The sequence below is a fragment of the Salvia hispanica genome, chromosome 5 (assembly GCF_029641045.1).
Source record: "Salvia hispanica isolate PSC_SH4W2 chromosome 5, Shi_PSC_v1, whole genome shotgun sequence".
NCBI lineage: Eukaryota > Viridiplantae > Streptophyta > Magnoliopsida > Lamiales > Lamiaceae > Salvia > Salvia hispanica.
In genome coordinates this window covers 505,462-518,805 of record NC_142696.1, presented here as the reverse complement: position 1 = coordinate 518,805, position 13,344 = coordinate 505,462, and the positions used below count along the sequence as shown (strand labels likewise).

General features: G+C 33.0%; 3 protein-coding genes across 3 annotated transcripts; 2 read left to right on the top strand and 1 right to left on the bottom strand.

The window, feature by feature from the left end:
- The first annotated feature begins 1,895 nt into the window (after window positions 1-1,895).
- On the top strand, window positions 1,896-3,608 carry LOC125186533 (transcription factor KUA1-like). Its single transcript, XM_048082911.2, has 3 exons — window positions 1,896-2,314; window positions 2,643-2,839; window positions 3,181-3,608. Exons 1-3 carry the CDS (start codon window positions 1,897-1,899, stop codon window positions 3,376-3,378), a joined length of 813 nt encoding a protein of 270 aa, XP_047938868.1. The 5' UTR covers window position 1,896; the 3' UTR covers window positions 3,379-3,608.
- A 1,680-nt stretch (window positions 3,609-5,288) lies between these two features.
- On the top strand, window positions 5,289-7,704 carry LOC125187952 (rhomboid family protein). The gene is made up of 6 exons (XM_048084638.2): window positions 5,289-5,562; window positions 5,982-6,052; window positions 6,145-6,209; window positions 6,299-6,784; window positions 6,856-6,946; window positions 7,459-7,704. Exons 1-6 carry the CDS (start codon window positions 5,421-5,423, stop codon window positions 7,543-7,545), a joined length of 942 nt encoding a protein of 313 aa, XP_047940595.1. The 5' UTR covers window positions 5,289-5,420; the 3' UTR covers window positions 7,546-7,704.
- A 149-nt stretch (window positions 7,705-7,853) lies between these two features.
- Window positions 7,854-10,520, bottom strand: RTE1 (protein REVERSION-TO-ETHYLENE SENSITIVITY-like protein (DUF778)). Its single transcript, XM_048084639.2, has 3 exons — window positions 10,358-10,520; window positions 8,554-8,918; window positions 7,854-8,346 (listed from the first exon to the last, which is right to left on the bottom strand). Exons 2-3 carry the CDS (start codon window positions 8,902-8,904, stop codon window positions 7,924-7,926), a joined length of 774 nt encoding a protein of 257 aa, XP_047940596.1. The 5' UTR covers window positions 8,905-8,918; window positions 10,358-10,520; the 3' UTR covers window positions 7,854-7,923.
- Between the last annotated feature and the right edge of the window lie 2,824 nt (window positions 10,521-13,344).

The following is a 13,344-nucleotide window of genomic DNA, read 5'->3' as shown; positions in this document are numbered from 1 at the left end:
TTTCTCTCTTAAACGATATTTGGTATTTTAAACAAGATAATACTGAGATATAATGTAAGATAAAGTGAAAATAGAATTTATTTACAATTAAATTAGACATGAGTGACACAATGTAATATACATGATGATGGGCCATGTATGACATCTAGTTATCGGTGATAGAAATCCATTGGTTTCATAGGAGGAGTGGCTCATGTGCTAGTTTCAGTTTTCTCTTGACACCGATGTGGGACAGTTATATGTTATTTTGTTTAATTTCAAATAATGGGCAATAATAGAAACTGAAAGAATCCATATTATATTACTCCCTCCGTCCCACTTTAGCAGTCTCATTGACTTTTCTACCATCTTTTTATAAAAATAATAAAAAATAGTTAAAGATGAGAAATAGTAAATTAAAAGAGAGAATAATATAGAGAAGAGTCTTATCTATATTATTGTCTCTTTTACTTTACCATTTCTCTACTTTAACTATTTTTTTATTACTTTTATAAAAAGAGGACATAAAAGTCAATGAGACTGATAAAGCAGGACGAAGGGAGTAATAATATACATATATAAAAGTACTAATGTTATGTAATGTAAAACTATATACAGTACTTCTACGATACTAACAAAATAAGGTGATATAATTGCATAAGTTAAAGTTGTCTTTTTCAAACCATGGCCCAAAAATCAAGCAATAATAAGACAATATATTAATTTGCTTTGATGTTTAACTAAAAAAATTCTCCATATTAAGCAAAATTGGCATCTATTAGGTGAGATAGGATTATATATATCCATCAAACATTGAAAAAAACAAAAAATCAACTGGTTACTGTAGAAGTTAAAGGTGTGAATTAGCAAGCAATCCACAAATTTAGAAATGCTTCAATTAGAAAGTCAAAATGTGGTGTTGTCTAATCACCATCATTGATCCAACACTTAACTTCCCCTCGTTTTAAAGTTATCTCACCCCTTTAATAACCTACTTATTCTCATGATTATTCTATCTTAATTTATCCTTGATATATTTAAAGCTTTTTAGAAATGATTAATACAATATTCTCTTTTGAAAAAAAAATTCGAAAATCTCTTAACAATACAGGGTTTTGTATTTTCAATACTACTATTGTTAATTGTTATACTCTTTCTATCCCGAATCAAAATTCAATGTTTTTCAAGGGTCTCAAGTCAACTGTATAGTCCCATTCCAATACTTGATGTTACAACTTTGTTATTGTTCTTACGTAATTTACAAAATTAACATGATTGATATTATTGAGAGGCTCAAATTTCAATAAATGAAGGTGGTATACATTGTAAATTTAGTTGCCTTTATTATTTTCGTAATAAAATTTAATGTTGAAAAATAAATACAATTAAAAAACCCAAAATAAAATAAATACATGAAGCCAAGGGGCTTGCTAAGCCAGATTTTTTAATACTATAGTACTCCTATATAATTTTCGAATTAAAAAAAAAAAAACCTAATTCTCTCCAGAATATGAATTGGGCTACAAAGTAAAGTATTGCTGTGATGGTAGAGTAATTAACTTCATTTTAGCCTAAAGAATTGTTGTGATAGTAGAGTGAAGTTGAATCAACTTTGGAATGTGTTTGTATTGTTAATTTGGCTCATAAGTAGTAGTACTTTATCATATATCATCATGCACCTCTCTGATCTCTACTCTGTCCCAAAATTAGGTGGCAAAACATACTCACTCCATAATCAATCATGCATGCATGGTGATGGAGTATTTTAAATTGGTTACATAAACCTAAACTAGAACATGCATTAATTAACAAAGCCCCACCTATTTCAAAACCTCAGAAATACTCAAAATACAAGCACACTCATATATATGCCCCCATCACCATGTATAGGTAAAGAATGAATGAACTAGTAGTTATATGCATGATATCTTACGTACTTTCTTTCTTTCTCCAACATCTCTCTCTATTACTCTCTCTCTCTCTCTATATATATATATATTTAACACACACATACAAATACACATAACCTCAGCCTCTATCTCTCTCTCACACAGACACACAGTTGGTGAGTTGATAATGGGCGTGAGGAAATGCTCCAAGTGTGGGAAAACAGGTCACAATTCAAGAACTTGCAGAAACAATTCATCCAAGACACAAGACAATAATTGTGGTCAAATTATGAAGCTTTTTGGGGTGGAGTTACCAAAAGTGCCATCGACTAACCATGGATTTGGGCTTTTCAATTATAATAACACTGAACTGATTTCATCTTCCCACCAAGATTCTGATAAACTTAAGCACGTTAGAGCACTCAATCAAGGGCAGAGGAAAAAGGGTATGTCTCTCTATTTTCATTTATTTACATTTTTATGTCACAACTACTCTCTGATCAGTGATCACAATCTTGAGAAGCAAATGAAAGGAGGGCTTATTTGATCCATGATTTATGTTTCATTTAAAGTTGTTTTAAGAAACTGTTTTTTTCTTTTTTTTTTCGGTCGAGATGATTTTATCATACTGTATGTACAATGTTTAATGCAATGCTATGGTTTGTGAAATACTTCTAACAGTTTATTTTGAACTTTGGTTAAGGCAGGCTTATATTCGATATGTATATGCACATGTAACATATCTACTTATGTTTAAGGAGTATTATTGAATAGGTATACCATGGAGTGAAGAGGAGCATAGGTTATTTCTGGTTGGGCTTGAAAAGCTAGGAAAAGGGAATTGGAGAGGAATTTCAAGAAATTTTGTAACCACAAGAACTTCTACACAAGTAGCTAGTCATGCTCAAAAATACTTTCTTCGACGAAATAACGCCAACAAAAATAAACTCACTCCTACTGTCCTCTCCATGGTACGATCTCACACCATCTTAACATATACTATAGTTCTAGTAGATAGAGGTTTTTTGTTGTTGGATTATGAGAAATACGCGCGCTGGCATCATTCATCGTTATTTATAGTAAGTAGGAGTATAATTTTTGTTACCAGGGTTTCGTATTATGAAAAATACGTAATTAGAGGACTAATATAGTTCGGAAAATATATGTAAAAGGACAATGAAGAGGACTAGAGGAGTATATAAAAAAAGCAGTTAGGTTATTTGGAAAAGCTTAGAAACACTTTAGTCCATGATAAAATATTCTTGGATCCGTCAATGTATATATCTTTTGATGAACGTTGTTTATAACACAGGTGCGGCAAAATGAAGGGCAATTTTGTATTTACCCGACGAAAAAACCATTGCCACAAGCACCTTATTTTTGCAGATTATTCAATAATTCTGCCACTCAAAATTCACCTTGCAGCTTGGAGCTCAGTCTCGGTGCTCCGCTTCTTCCACCGCCGGTTTGGGAACGACGGCCCATTGTGTATGTGGTCAAAAAAATATAGCCAAGTTTTAGCTCACCATATACATATATAGGAATAATAGGATGCTTCAAAATGTGGTGTAGGTTTTTTTTTTTTAAAAATAAGTAAATAAATTTTATTTTAAAAGTTTATGCACATTATAGATAAAAACATATTAGTATTTCATAGGGTTCCAATATATCGTTTGTTTCAGAATTTATATGTCAATTTTAATTAGTCATATTTAATGTGCAGCTCTATAATTTCATGTGGATCTATTGATTAGATTGGTATATCATAATATTTAATTAGTTCCTATATTTATAAGTTGATGTATCATTTTTCACTTTTGATAAATATCCCATGATCCATCACATATTTGTTGGGATGTTTTTTTTTTGTTACCTCTTTGTCGTGAAAATGGATGAAACTTTAAATATCAACGTTGATAGCTTCAATTTCCGGATATGGTATTTAACTAACTAATGAGGTCAAATTATTTTTTTCTAAATTTTATTGAATGTGTTGGATTTAACGCTATGATACAACGTAAATCGTTAGAATGGTCGTGTAAAATAAATTTAGATATTTAACTATGATGATTTGTAATACATATCTTGCTATTACAATTAATTATTTGACCACTAGTATATACCACAATATTAAACACTTTTATTTATTGCTTTTCTTAAATATATTTATAACATTAATAATGTCTTCTGTCTATAATACTAGGTTAGTCTATTTTAGTGTACTTATAGTTTCAGGTATAGTAAATTTGTTTAATCATGACATCATCAATTACCTAATACTTCTAGCTTTCAAATTGAAGTAATTTTAAATCATACACTTCGAGTTATTGTATTAATTATTAAAAATGCAATTATTGAGAATAAAAAAACTGTCAAGTATGATTAAGATAAGAGTGTAGTGCGTTTCGCTTTCGATATAAAATACAATGAACCATATGTTGATAGTTATATTTAATAATAATGTTTTATGTGGAGTATTAATCAATGGGTTGTTATACTAGGTTTTAAACCACCAAATTGTAAAGGCAAATCTAATAGCTTTGTGAAATATATTTTGTTAGGTGGGTCTCATTCAATCAACTCATGTGACTATAGCATTGCATTAATTGTATATAAAACATTGTGAAATGACTTAATCAATCGGGATAAAGAAGTTGAGCGAAATTGCACATTTGAAAATTGAATACCAAATGTATCATTGTTTCAAGGAAAAAAAAAGAGATTTAAGGATACATGATAATATAAATAAGAAATTTATTAAAAATATTAAAGTATAGAATATAATGAAAGAACAAACAAATTAAAATTATATAGGTTAGTTATAGTTTATATTAGGGTCGTGCTAAAATGACAATACCTCTTAAAATAATTCCATACCACCATTTCTAGACAATCATTTGTACACGTGGACGAATAATAAGCTGTGTAATTTTAAAAAAATGCTGAAGTGCGAAAATCTCGGCCAGCAATATATAACATTGTATACAACAATTTTTTCTCGGCCAACACTATCCAACATGCTATACAATAATCTATGGCATTTATAATATTGTTGTGTAGGGTTTATAATATTGCTGGATATGTGATTTTACGGTGTCACTTTAAGAGGTGTTGTCATTTTAACACAAACCTATCACAATATTTTACTAACGCTTTAACAAATACAGAGTATATTTCAATTTTTCTATAAAGTACCATCAATTTTATATTTATTTTTAAACATTTTTTATTAAATTTATCATCAAATTCAATTCGGTATCATATTCGTCGACATACAATGTTACTAAACTATATATTGAATATGATGGTAGATAATAAAAGTTTAAAAGATGAATTATAAATTTTTTGAAATATTGTTGCTTAATGAAATTTCCAAACTTTATATACTTTGAGATTCGATTATGATATACTCCATTTGTTTAAGAAAAAGAAAATAAGCATCGGATCCCAATCCCTTATACGCAGCGTAGCAAATCTCTTCACTTGCACTTTTCATCAAGCATACAAACAAACTGCAAATTTCTTATACAAATTACAAACAAACCTACAGAGATGGCAGACAAGCCAAGCAGAGGCCTCGTATTGTACGGCGACGGGCTGGCTCGATTCATCAGCCCGCCCCATACTCATCTCAATTCGCTCGCTTCTCGGGCTCTCTGCGGTTTCCTCTCCCTCCCCCATTCTCCTCAATCAGGTACTCAATTACCTCATTCTACTCAGTTGTTTTCTGCTCGTTTTGATGATTTTAGGGTGATCGGGTTGGATTTTGATTGTTTAGGTGCTGCATTTTCTGTCATAGAATTGGAATTGAGAATTTGAGTGATGATTCTGAGACTCTCTTTCCTAGTTTAAGGGATATGAATTAGAAATGGGGTTTCATTTGAAAAATATTGTCTTGGTCATGACTGAGGTAAAGATTTTCCTTTGAGGGAGAAAGAGAGAGGTTATTTGCTTTCCAGCTTTGATGTTGCTAAGATTTTTGAGTTTTGTGTGTTTTTCGTATGTGTACAAGTGTTTTAGCTAGGATTCTTTTTTCTTGTATTTTTGTCTATGGGAATATTTGCATCTCTTGTGTTTTTGAATGTTGAGATTTGTTTGGGAATTACATTACAGAAAATGAGGATATGAGGATAGTTAGGGAGTTCGCAGAGTTGCTTGATGCAAACGAAGCATATAAAAGCACGGTGAGATGCAATGTGATAGAAATGGTTTAATCCCTGTATGGTATTCGTGATGAGAATGGGAAATCTAACAGCCTATTGCAATCCTCTTTTAGGCTGTAAAAGGAATATTTGAAGATACACCTCAAGAAAAGTGTGCATTTCCATCTGTAGCAGAGAGGTTTGTTTGTTTGAAGGGATTTCATGGGCATATTGATCTATATATAAACTGAACGGATTTTATAAGTCGTTTCTTGATTCCATTTTCAGGTTCATGGGAATGAAGGCGGCTATCGTCACCGACAACTCAAGTGTGAAGTCTTTCGGAGGTATGGTTGGCTTCAAAGTGTTTTCCTGGAACGAAATGTCTGGAAACGACGGTTCTAGTGCTGAGTCATCACATTTGGCTTCCGAGGTTCTGAAATTGCTTGGATTTCAGGAAGGGAAGGAACTGGATTCGGGAATCTTTGAGTTGGTTTTCGCTCATATTGGAGCCAACACGAAGATGAATGGGGTCGAGGGCGTAGATCTTGTGAACCGTTTGGTTGGTGATTTCTTACTCAAGGCATCACCTGGAAGCAATATTGGCTCTAGGTTGCACATGTCTGTTATTATGAGCTACGGGGCTACTTTGGGAGACAAGGATCTTGAACTTTCAATTTCAAATGCTGGGAAGAAGGGTGATAGTGAACTTTCGCACCTTTTCCCGCGTCAAAGTTACATGATGAAAGCCGGGAAACCGAGGGAGAATATTAGGTATAATTTTTGTGAAAATATGTTAGTGAGACTAAGGCTATGATGCTAATACTGAACCAAATCCTTTGCAGGCAGCATTGTCCAATGCTACTAGCCCAGTATCAGCATGCTGTGACACGCGTTGATGCAGTTGAATCATTTTCGTTTAGTGATTTTCTTGAGGTATTCATTTTCATCGTATGTTTTTGCTTCCTGGTAGTATTTCTTAAAGAGCTAAATGAGTCTTGAATGCTTGTAGATGATATCTGATTGCTGTGTTCTTCCTTGACTAAGAATAGTTTCATAACTACAGTTGTATGCAATTTGAACATCGATTTAGTATAATAGTCTTGAATTTAGTCCGATTATATAATCTGTTGCAAAATGTACACTAAATGCAACAAAAATTGTAAGCTCAGGGAGAAAAAAGGGATTCTTTCCTAGTTTGCAGGGAGAAAATAAATGACTTTTACTAGTGTCAGATTTTGATGTGTTTAGATTAGACATTAAGCCTTTTCTATAACATTTATCTATAACATTCATCTTTCAAAAAAATTTCCTCTATATTGAAGATGGTCATTTTTTCTCTGAGATTTGCCTACGAACATTCATCTCTCAAAAATTGGCCTATTTATATTATGCTTTGATTAAGAAGACTTTATATGTTGTTTGAAGATGTGCATTTTTAATTGCAGAATGGGGGGAACCTCGTTATACCGGTGGATCGATTCTTGCATGAGGTAGCTTTCAAGCTATGGAAGGCCCCAAAATATGGTGCTTAAATGCTCTTCTGCGGCATATCATCAAACCTAACAAGTTCGAAGGCGACTGCAACGAACAAGATTTTATAATGCCAAGAATAGATCAAGATTTACTTTGTTTATCGAACTATGGATGTACTTATGCCAATATTATATGTATTTTGTTTACTTTGTTTACCATCTTATTCCTTCTCTTATACTAAAACATTACAAATGTTCACGTTAGTTTTTAAAAACTACGCACAGAATCTCCTTTTGAAAGGTTACAAGTACTATAATTTCAACATTAAAGTATAATTTGATCAAAATTAAAAGAGTATGAAAATATCTAACAAAACATGTAGTTAATGTATGTATAAAACTTTAATATTCAGTCTACCAAAAGAGTATGAACATCATCTAACAATCTGACATGTTCTTAAAAACATAATTACTCAACAAAAACCATACCAGAAGTAGGAAAGAGAAGGAAAGGAGAGCTATTACAAATTGCCATCCAACCGCATATAGACCCATGCTGAGCACCGCCAGAAACGGCATGAAAGATCTCAGCACCGAGAGGCCGTTGACCCACCTCCCCTTGGCCAGAACGAGAGCCGCCACATTGACCATGTTCCAGCTCATTGAGCCCTCGTAGCTGACCCGATTCAGGAAGTCTGCGACAAACGAGTGGCAGTTGCAGGTGAAGATGTTATAGGACCTGTTCTCAATGTGGCGTCCGCTGGTCTGGATAGCATCGTCCCATGTCATTGCCGTCCCAAATTCCGCGTGCACGTACCGGTGCTTGCATCTGTGTTCCGCGAGGTTGGGAGGGAAGCAGCACTGTTGCAAGAAAATTCACATGAAAGCATAGCTCATCAACCACTAGCACGGAATGTGTTTGAAGGTGGTACCGTTTTTGAAATTTTTTTTGAGAATCGACTCATGCCTTTGTCTACGAAAACTGCACCTTGTTGCAGAAGTTTCTATTTAAACTGAGACAAGAACTCTTTGAGTTAGCTTACAGAGAATTTGGTAGAAATATTATACCTTCTCTCGATCCAGTTGAAGGTATCTGGCAACAGGACCAAATGCAAAGTTGTTGACATTGATGAGGTTGGAGCCGGAGAAATCTATGATGGTGCCATCCTCCTTGCAGATCCCAACATGTCCTATAAAAGGCGCTAACCATGAGACGATGGGCAGAGGTGTCCAGACGACACAACATGGAAATATTGCCTTCTTAGGATCTACTTCCTCCAGTGGCCAAAACTCGTGCTCAATAGTCCTGGGACGACTAATCACCCTGCTTTCAATGTCTTTCGCAAGATTAATTTCCATCGGAAGAAGTTCTCTGGCAGACGATACTGCGGTCCCAGTTAGTTCCACGTCAGATAGCATTCTCCAGGGATGTACTGGGATTTAAGAACAGAACATTACGTCAAATCAAGAGTCAGCTCTATCATATACGGCTGCAAAGTTTTAGTATACAAGGAGAAAAGTGATATTTCAATAAAGAATCTAAAAGGAAAAAGCACGAAAACAAAGATCTTGGCAATGCAATATTCCTTTTTTAAGTTAAGGCGGCTGAAAAACATGGATAAAGTGGGTTTATACAATTTCAGGATTAAATGGAATTCAAGAATCAGTTATATCAATGAAATCCCGTTTCAGCTGGTTCATCCAAACATACGTTGCCATGAACTAGCACACGTGTCAATTTCAACAATCGACAAACTAACAACATGCAATGGAATGGTGATATATAAATGTAGGGTTAAATGAAATGCAAGAACTCGAGTTAATGGACAATTACACGTGTCAGGGACTCAGGTGTCACGTGATATATAAATGCATGGTTCAACGAAATGCAAGAGCTTGAGTCAATGGGCAATTACACGTCTCACTTTTTATCTAGTCGACAAGGAATCATGAAATATGATCTCTGTTCGGCCTAACAACCATACAAAAACACAATGGCATATGTAAAGTGAAACTTTTACGATGTTATGGGAGTATGACAGTCTCCGTATCTGAAATACCTAATTATTCTAATGCTAAAAATAGCCTTTATAGTTGGAGATTGCAACATTCAGGAAAATTTCTTGCAACTTGCCATTTATAATCTATACTTATGACCTGAATGACTCTTAACCACTATCATTAAACAGCATTAGCAATGAGGCTGCTCGGTTCAGATGGATGTCTATCATTTGAAGGCGTGCTAATGCTGATGTTTATAAAACAACGAGATGCTAATTGAACACTGGATAACATCACGCCACCTTTAGATGCTCCCAATCCAACAAAGCTCATTGAGCCCCCCCTTCAACATAAAACAGCATTTTCCTATAACACTCTTTAGCATTTTAAGGAAAGGGCAATACACAGATGAGCAAATTTAACTTCAATTATACAATGCTGGCACCTCTCAAATAATAACAAAATGCATCATTTAATATTATAGTCGAATTACCTATAACCTAATCACACACATTCCACATTGAGAGCTAGAAACACAAAGATCGATACAATCAAGTAACACAGCAAAAGAAAGAGTTTATGAAAATTATTAAAGCAGAAACGAACTGCATTGTTACATATATCACCTAGAAAATCAGTTCAAATTTAAGCAATCAGGAAAATTATTGAAAAAACAACAATCTCGGCAACTCTGAGCTGGAATATTCCAAATAAAAGTCCAAAACACAAACAAAAAGAAAGAAAAACAGCAGAAATTCCACATACTAACTGCATTGAAGATTAAACCTAGCAGATGAAATAGAAATGAACAATTTAAGAAACGGAATTTTAGGGCGGAAAAAATATTTAAAAAAAGCTACCGCAAAAGTACCTGCTGAAGGAATCTTCAAGCATAAACAATTAAAATCGAAAGAATTTTAGGAAATGAGAAGGTCGAAATGATAAATTGAAGGAAATGGAGTTTGATCTTATGAGTTTGTTGGAGAAATTATGAGAGATTTAGAGAGATAGAGATGAAGGGAAAGAGAGTTGAAAAGAGCGCAGGTGCATGAACCTCAAAACTGAATCTCATTATATACTACTCTCTCCTTCAACGGTGGGTCCCACAGTGTTAATTCGTTTGACAATTCTATCCCTAGCCGTTTACCTCTACTTTTATAGTTTGATTATTTTCTTGAATGAATTTGATAAGTTATTTAACTAGATGCACGGGCTGACCCAGTAAAGGAGAGGGAAGGGCTTAAGCCCCTGTCCAAAATAATTTTTTGGTTTCTTATACTTCTAATTTTTTGAAATTTTTGGAAAAAATGTCTTAAGCCCCTACTGTATGAATGTTGTTGGGGACTAAATTATTGAAAATTGATTGATTAAAGGGGCTGAACTTACTTGAAAAAGAAAATTTACAGATGAAAACTAAGAACTATGGCAGACGGCGGCTATAGGAAGAAGAAGACTAACTCATAAAACATGATTAATAGAGTAAAAAATATTATTATATTAGAAAACTCCATTCAAAAGTGCCGAGTTGTTATGCCCAAAGAAGCGTGTCAAGTTCTTTATTTTAATAATTTAAAAACAAATGCTTATATATATGTCTTCTTGCATTATTACCGCATAACATCAGTTTTTGTTTACTTTTTATTCATTTCTTTTTAATTTAACTGTTTAAAATATGCAAAACAAAAATATACTCTCCATTGGTAAAATTTATACAGGATTTTGTGATATTTTAATAATATGGTTGAGTTTAACATGTTTAATTTGAATTTAAGACGATTGGATTAGAGATTTTTTTTTTTGAATTTTGAGTTTGAATCTTGAATTGAATATTTTAAATTTGATTTAAGTCATATCTGCTTCTATAATTATTGTATAGCAACATTTTCATTTATGTATAGGTTTCGTTTTACTAATAAAATATTTATGCATTTTTATAGTTGTTGTGCTTTTTATTTTTTTCATGATTACTATGTTTCATATCTACTCCATTCTTTTCTTTACAGTTGAGTCATTTTTCCATTTTGGAAAGTTCTTTATAGTTGAGTCATTTCTGTATATAGTAGCAATGACGGACGGAGGTGGGGTCGCGCGGGGTCGGCCGACCCCACCACCCGACTATGAGAACTAGCAAATCTGTCTTTCGAGCTATGGTCGACCTCATGCGCGAGTTAGTCGCGACCCTCTTTTACCCGTCTCTGTGTGTCTATGCTAGTCTCTTGGTCAGTTTGTGAAAATTAATGAAATAAGCAGACGAAAAAATGATCTGGAGAAGATGAATGAGGATGGGCTTAATTAGATGTGCGTTATAATTGGGCAATATATTAATAATTGTGTTTGCCAATGAAAGATGTATATTAAATGATTAAATAATTTAAACTTGATTGTATTTATTTTAACGGAATGCGTTAGATGCTTTTTTTTAATTATGTTCTGAATTGTTAATTGTGTATTTCTTAGATTATTTGTTTGCTATTTATGTTTGTGCAATGTAAATATTCTGATAATTGATTGTTTATTATATTATATTAATGGTGAATTATGAATCTTTTTTATTATTTACTTACTTATTGTATTAGTTGAATTTCTTAGGTTTACATACGAGTTTATCGTAGAAAGAAATGTGTTTCTATCGATTTTTCTATTGCTAATATTAAAATTGAACAATAATTATAGTCAATCTTGGATTACAAAAACCTAGTGATAGTCTCAATTTTGAGATCATATTATATGAATACTTGATATCGTATAGAAGCCCCGGAATGGATACTTATTTGGATTTGACATTACAAACAACAAGCGATACAGCTATTCTAGCTAATGTGATAATATAATAGAAAATAATTATTTAATTTTATATTTATTCTATATTTATTCGACCCCACAGTAAACAATTCCTGGGTCCGTCATTGTATAGTAGTAAATTTTTTTATCTTTCTTACTTTATTCTCACTACTTTATTCACTTTCTACTTTATTCTCTTCACTTTTTTTTTTCTCTCACTTACTTTTTTATCTATTTATTTATAACACTTTACATCCATTTCTTAAACTTCGTACCGAAAAGTTTCGCCTCAATTATGAGGGAACATAGAGAGAGTATATATTAGTATAAAATTTCTACTCGTAGAGCCCCTACTGAAAAAAAATTCTGCGTCCGCCACTGACTAGATGCATAAATTTTAAGATTAAAAAGAGGACGTGATTCAAAAATATGATGATACAATATCTTAAAAGTGAAAAAGAAAATTTTAACTTTTTAGTAAATCAGTATATATATATAGTCATATAGAAATGGAAATAAAAACGCTTACTGAAAATGTTTGATTAGTTTCATGATGAACGTGCGAAAGGTAAAAAGTTGCGTGTTGTCTAGTATGTTTGGAAAACATCAAAGAGTTTGTTATAAAGGAATCACTTCCACTATGCAAGGACGCGAGGTGCGGTTTCAGGGTCAACTAAAAATGACGAATGAAATTTAGTTTTTTCGTAGAAAGAACAATTAAGATAGCAAAACACTAAAGAGGCCATCATAAAGGGAATCACTCTCACCAGTCACCATGGCGGGATGGAATAGGGTCGTGCAAGGTCAGTTCGAAGTGACGAATGAAATTTTAATTTTTAGATCATTATATTTTGAGAAATAACAATAAAAACATCATGACTATAGAATACTCGACCAACATCAAGACTATAGAATACTCGACCAACTTCACGTCAATTAGAAGCGACAAAGGAAATTTCAATTTTTAGATCATCATATCTTGAGAAATAACATTAAAAAGACCAAGTTATTAGATATCCGATTAGTTTCACGATGAACGATAGACAAGTAAAAACATATGCATGTACGGACGAGGGT

Coding starts and splice junctions, on each gene's coding strand:
- RTE1 (XM_048084639.2), bottom strand. CDS start 8,904: ATGCTATCTGACGTGGAACTAACTGGGACCGCAGTATCGTCTGCCAGA. Junction 8,347..8,553: donor TTCAACTGGATCGAGAGAAG/GTATAATATTTC, acceptor TTCTTGCAACAG/TGCTGCTTCCCTCCCAACCT.
- LOC125187952 (XM_048084638.2), top strand. CDS start 5,421: ATGGCAGACAAGCCAAGCAGAGGCCTCGTATTGTACGGCGACGGGCTG. Junction 5,563..5,981: donor CCCCCATTCTCCTCAATCAG/GTACTCAATTAC, acceptor ATTACATTACAG/AAAATGAGGATATGAGGATA. Junction 6,947..7,458: donor CGTTTAGTGATTTTCTTGAG/GTATTCATTTTC, acceptor TTTTAATTGCAG/AATGGGGGGAACCTCGTTAT.
- LOC125186533 (XM_048082911.2), top strand. CDS start 1,897: ATGCATGATATCTTACGTACTTTCTTTCTTTCTCCAACATCTCTCTCT. Junction 2,315..2,642: donor TCAAGGGCAGAGGAAAAAGG/GTATGTCTCTCT, acceptor ATTATTGAATAG/GTATACCATGGAGTGAAGAG. Junction 2,840..3,180: donor CTCCTACTGTCCTCTCCATG/GTACGATCTCAC, acceptor TTTATAACACAG/GTGCGGCAAAATGAAGGGCA.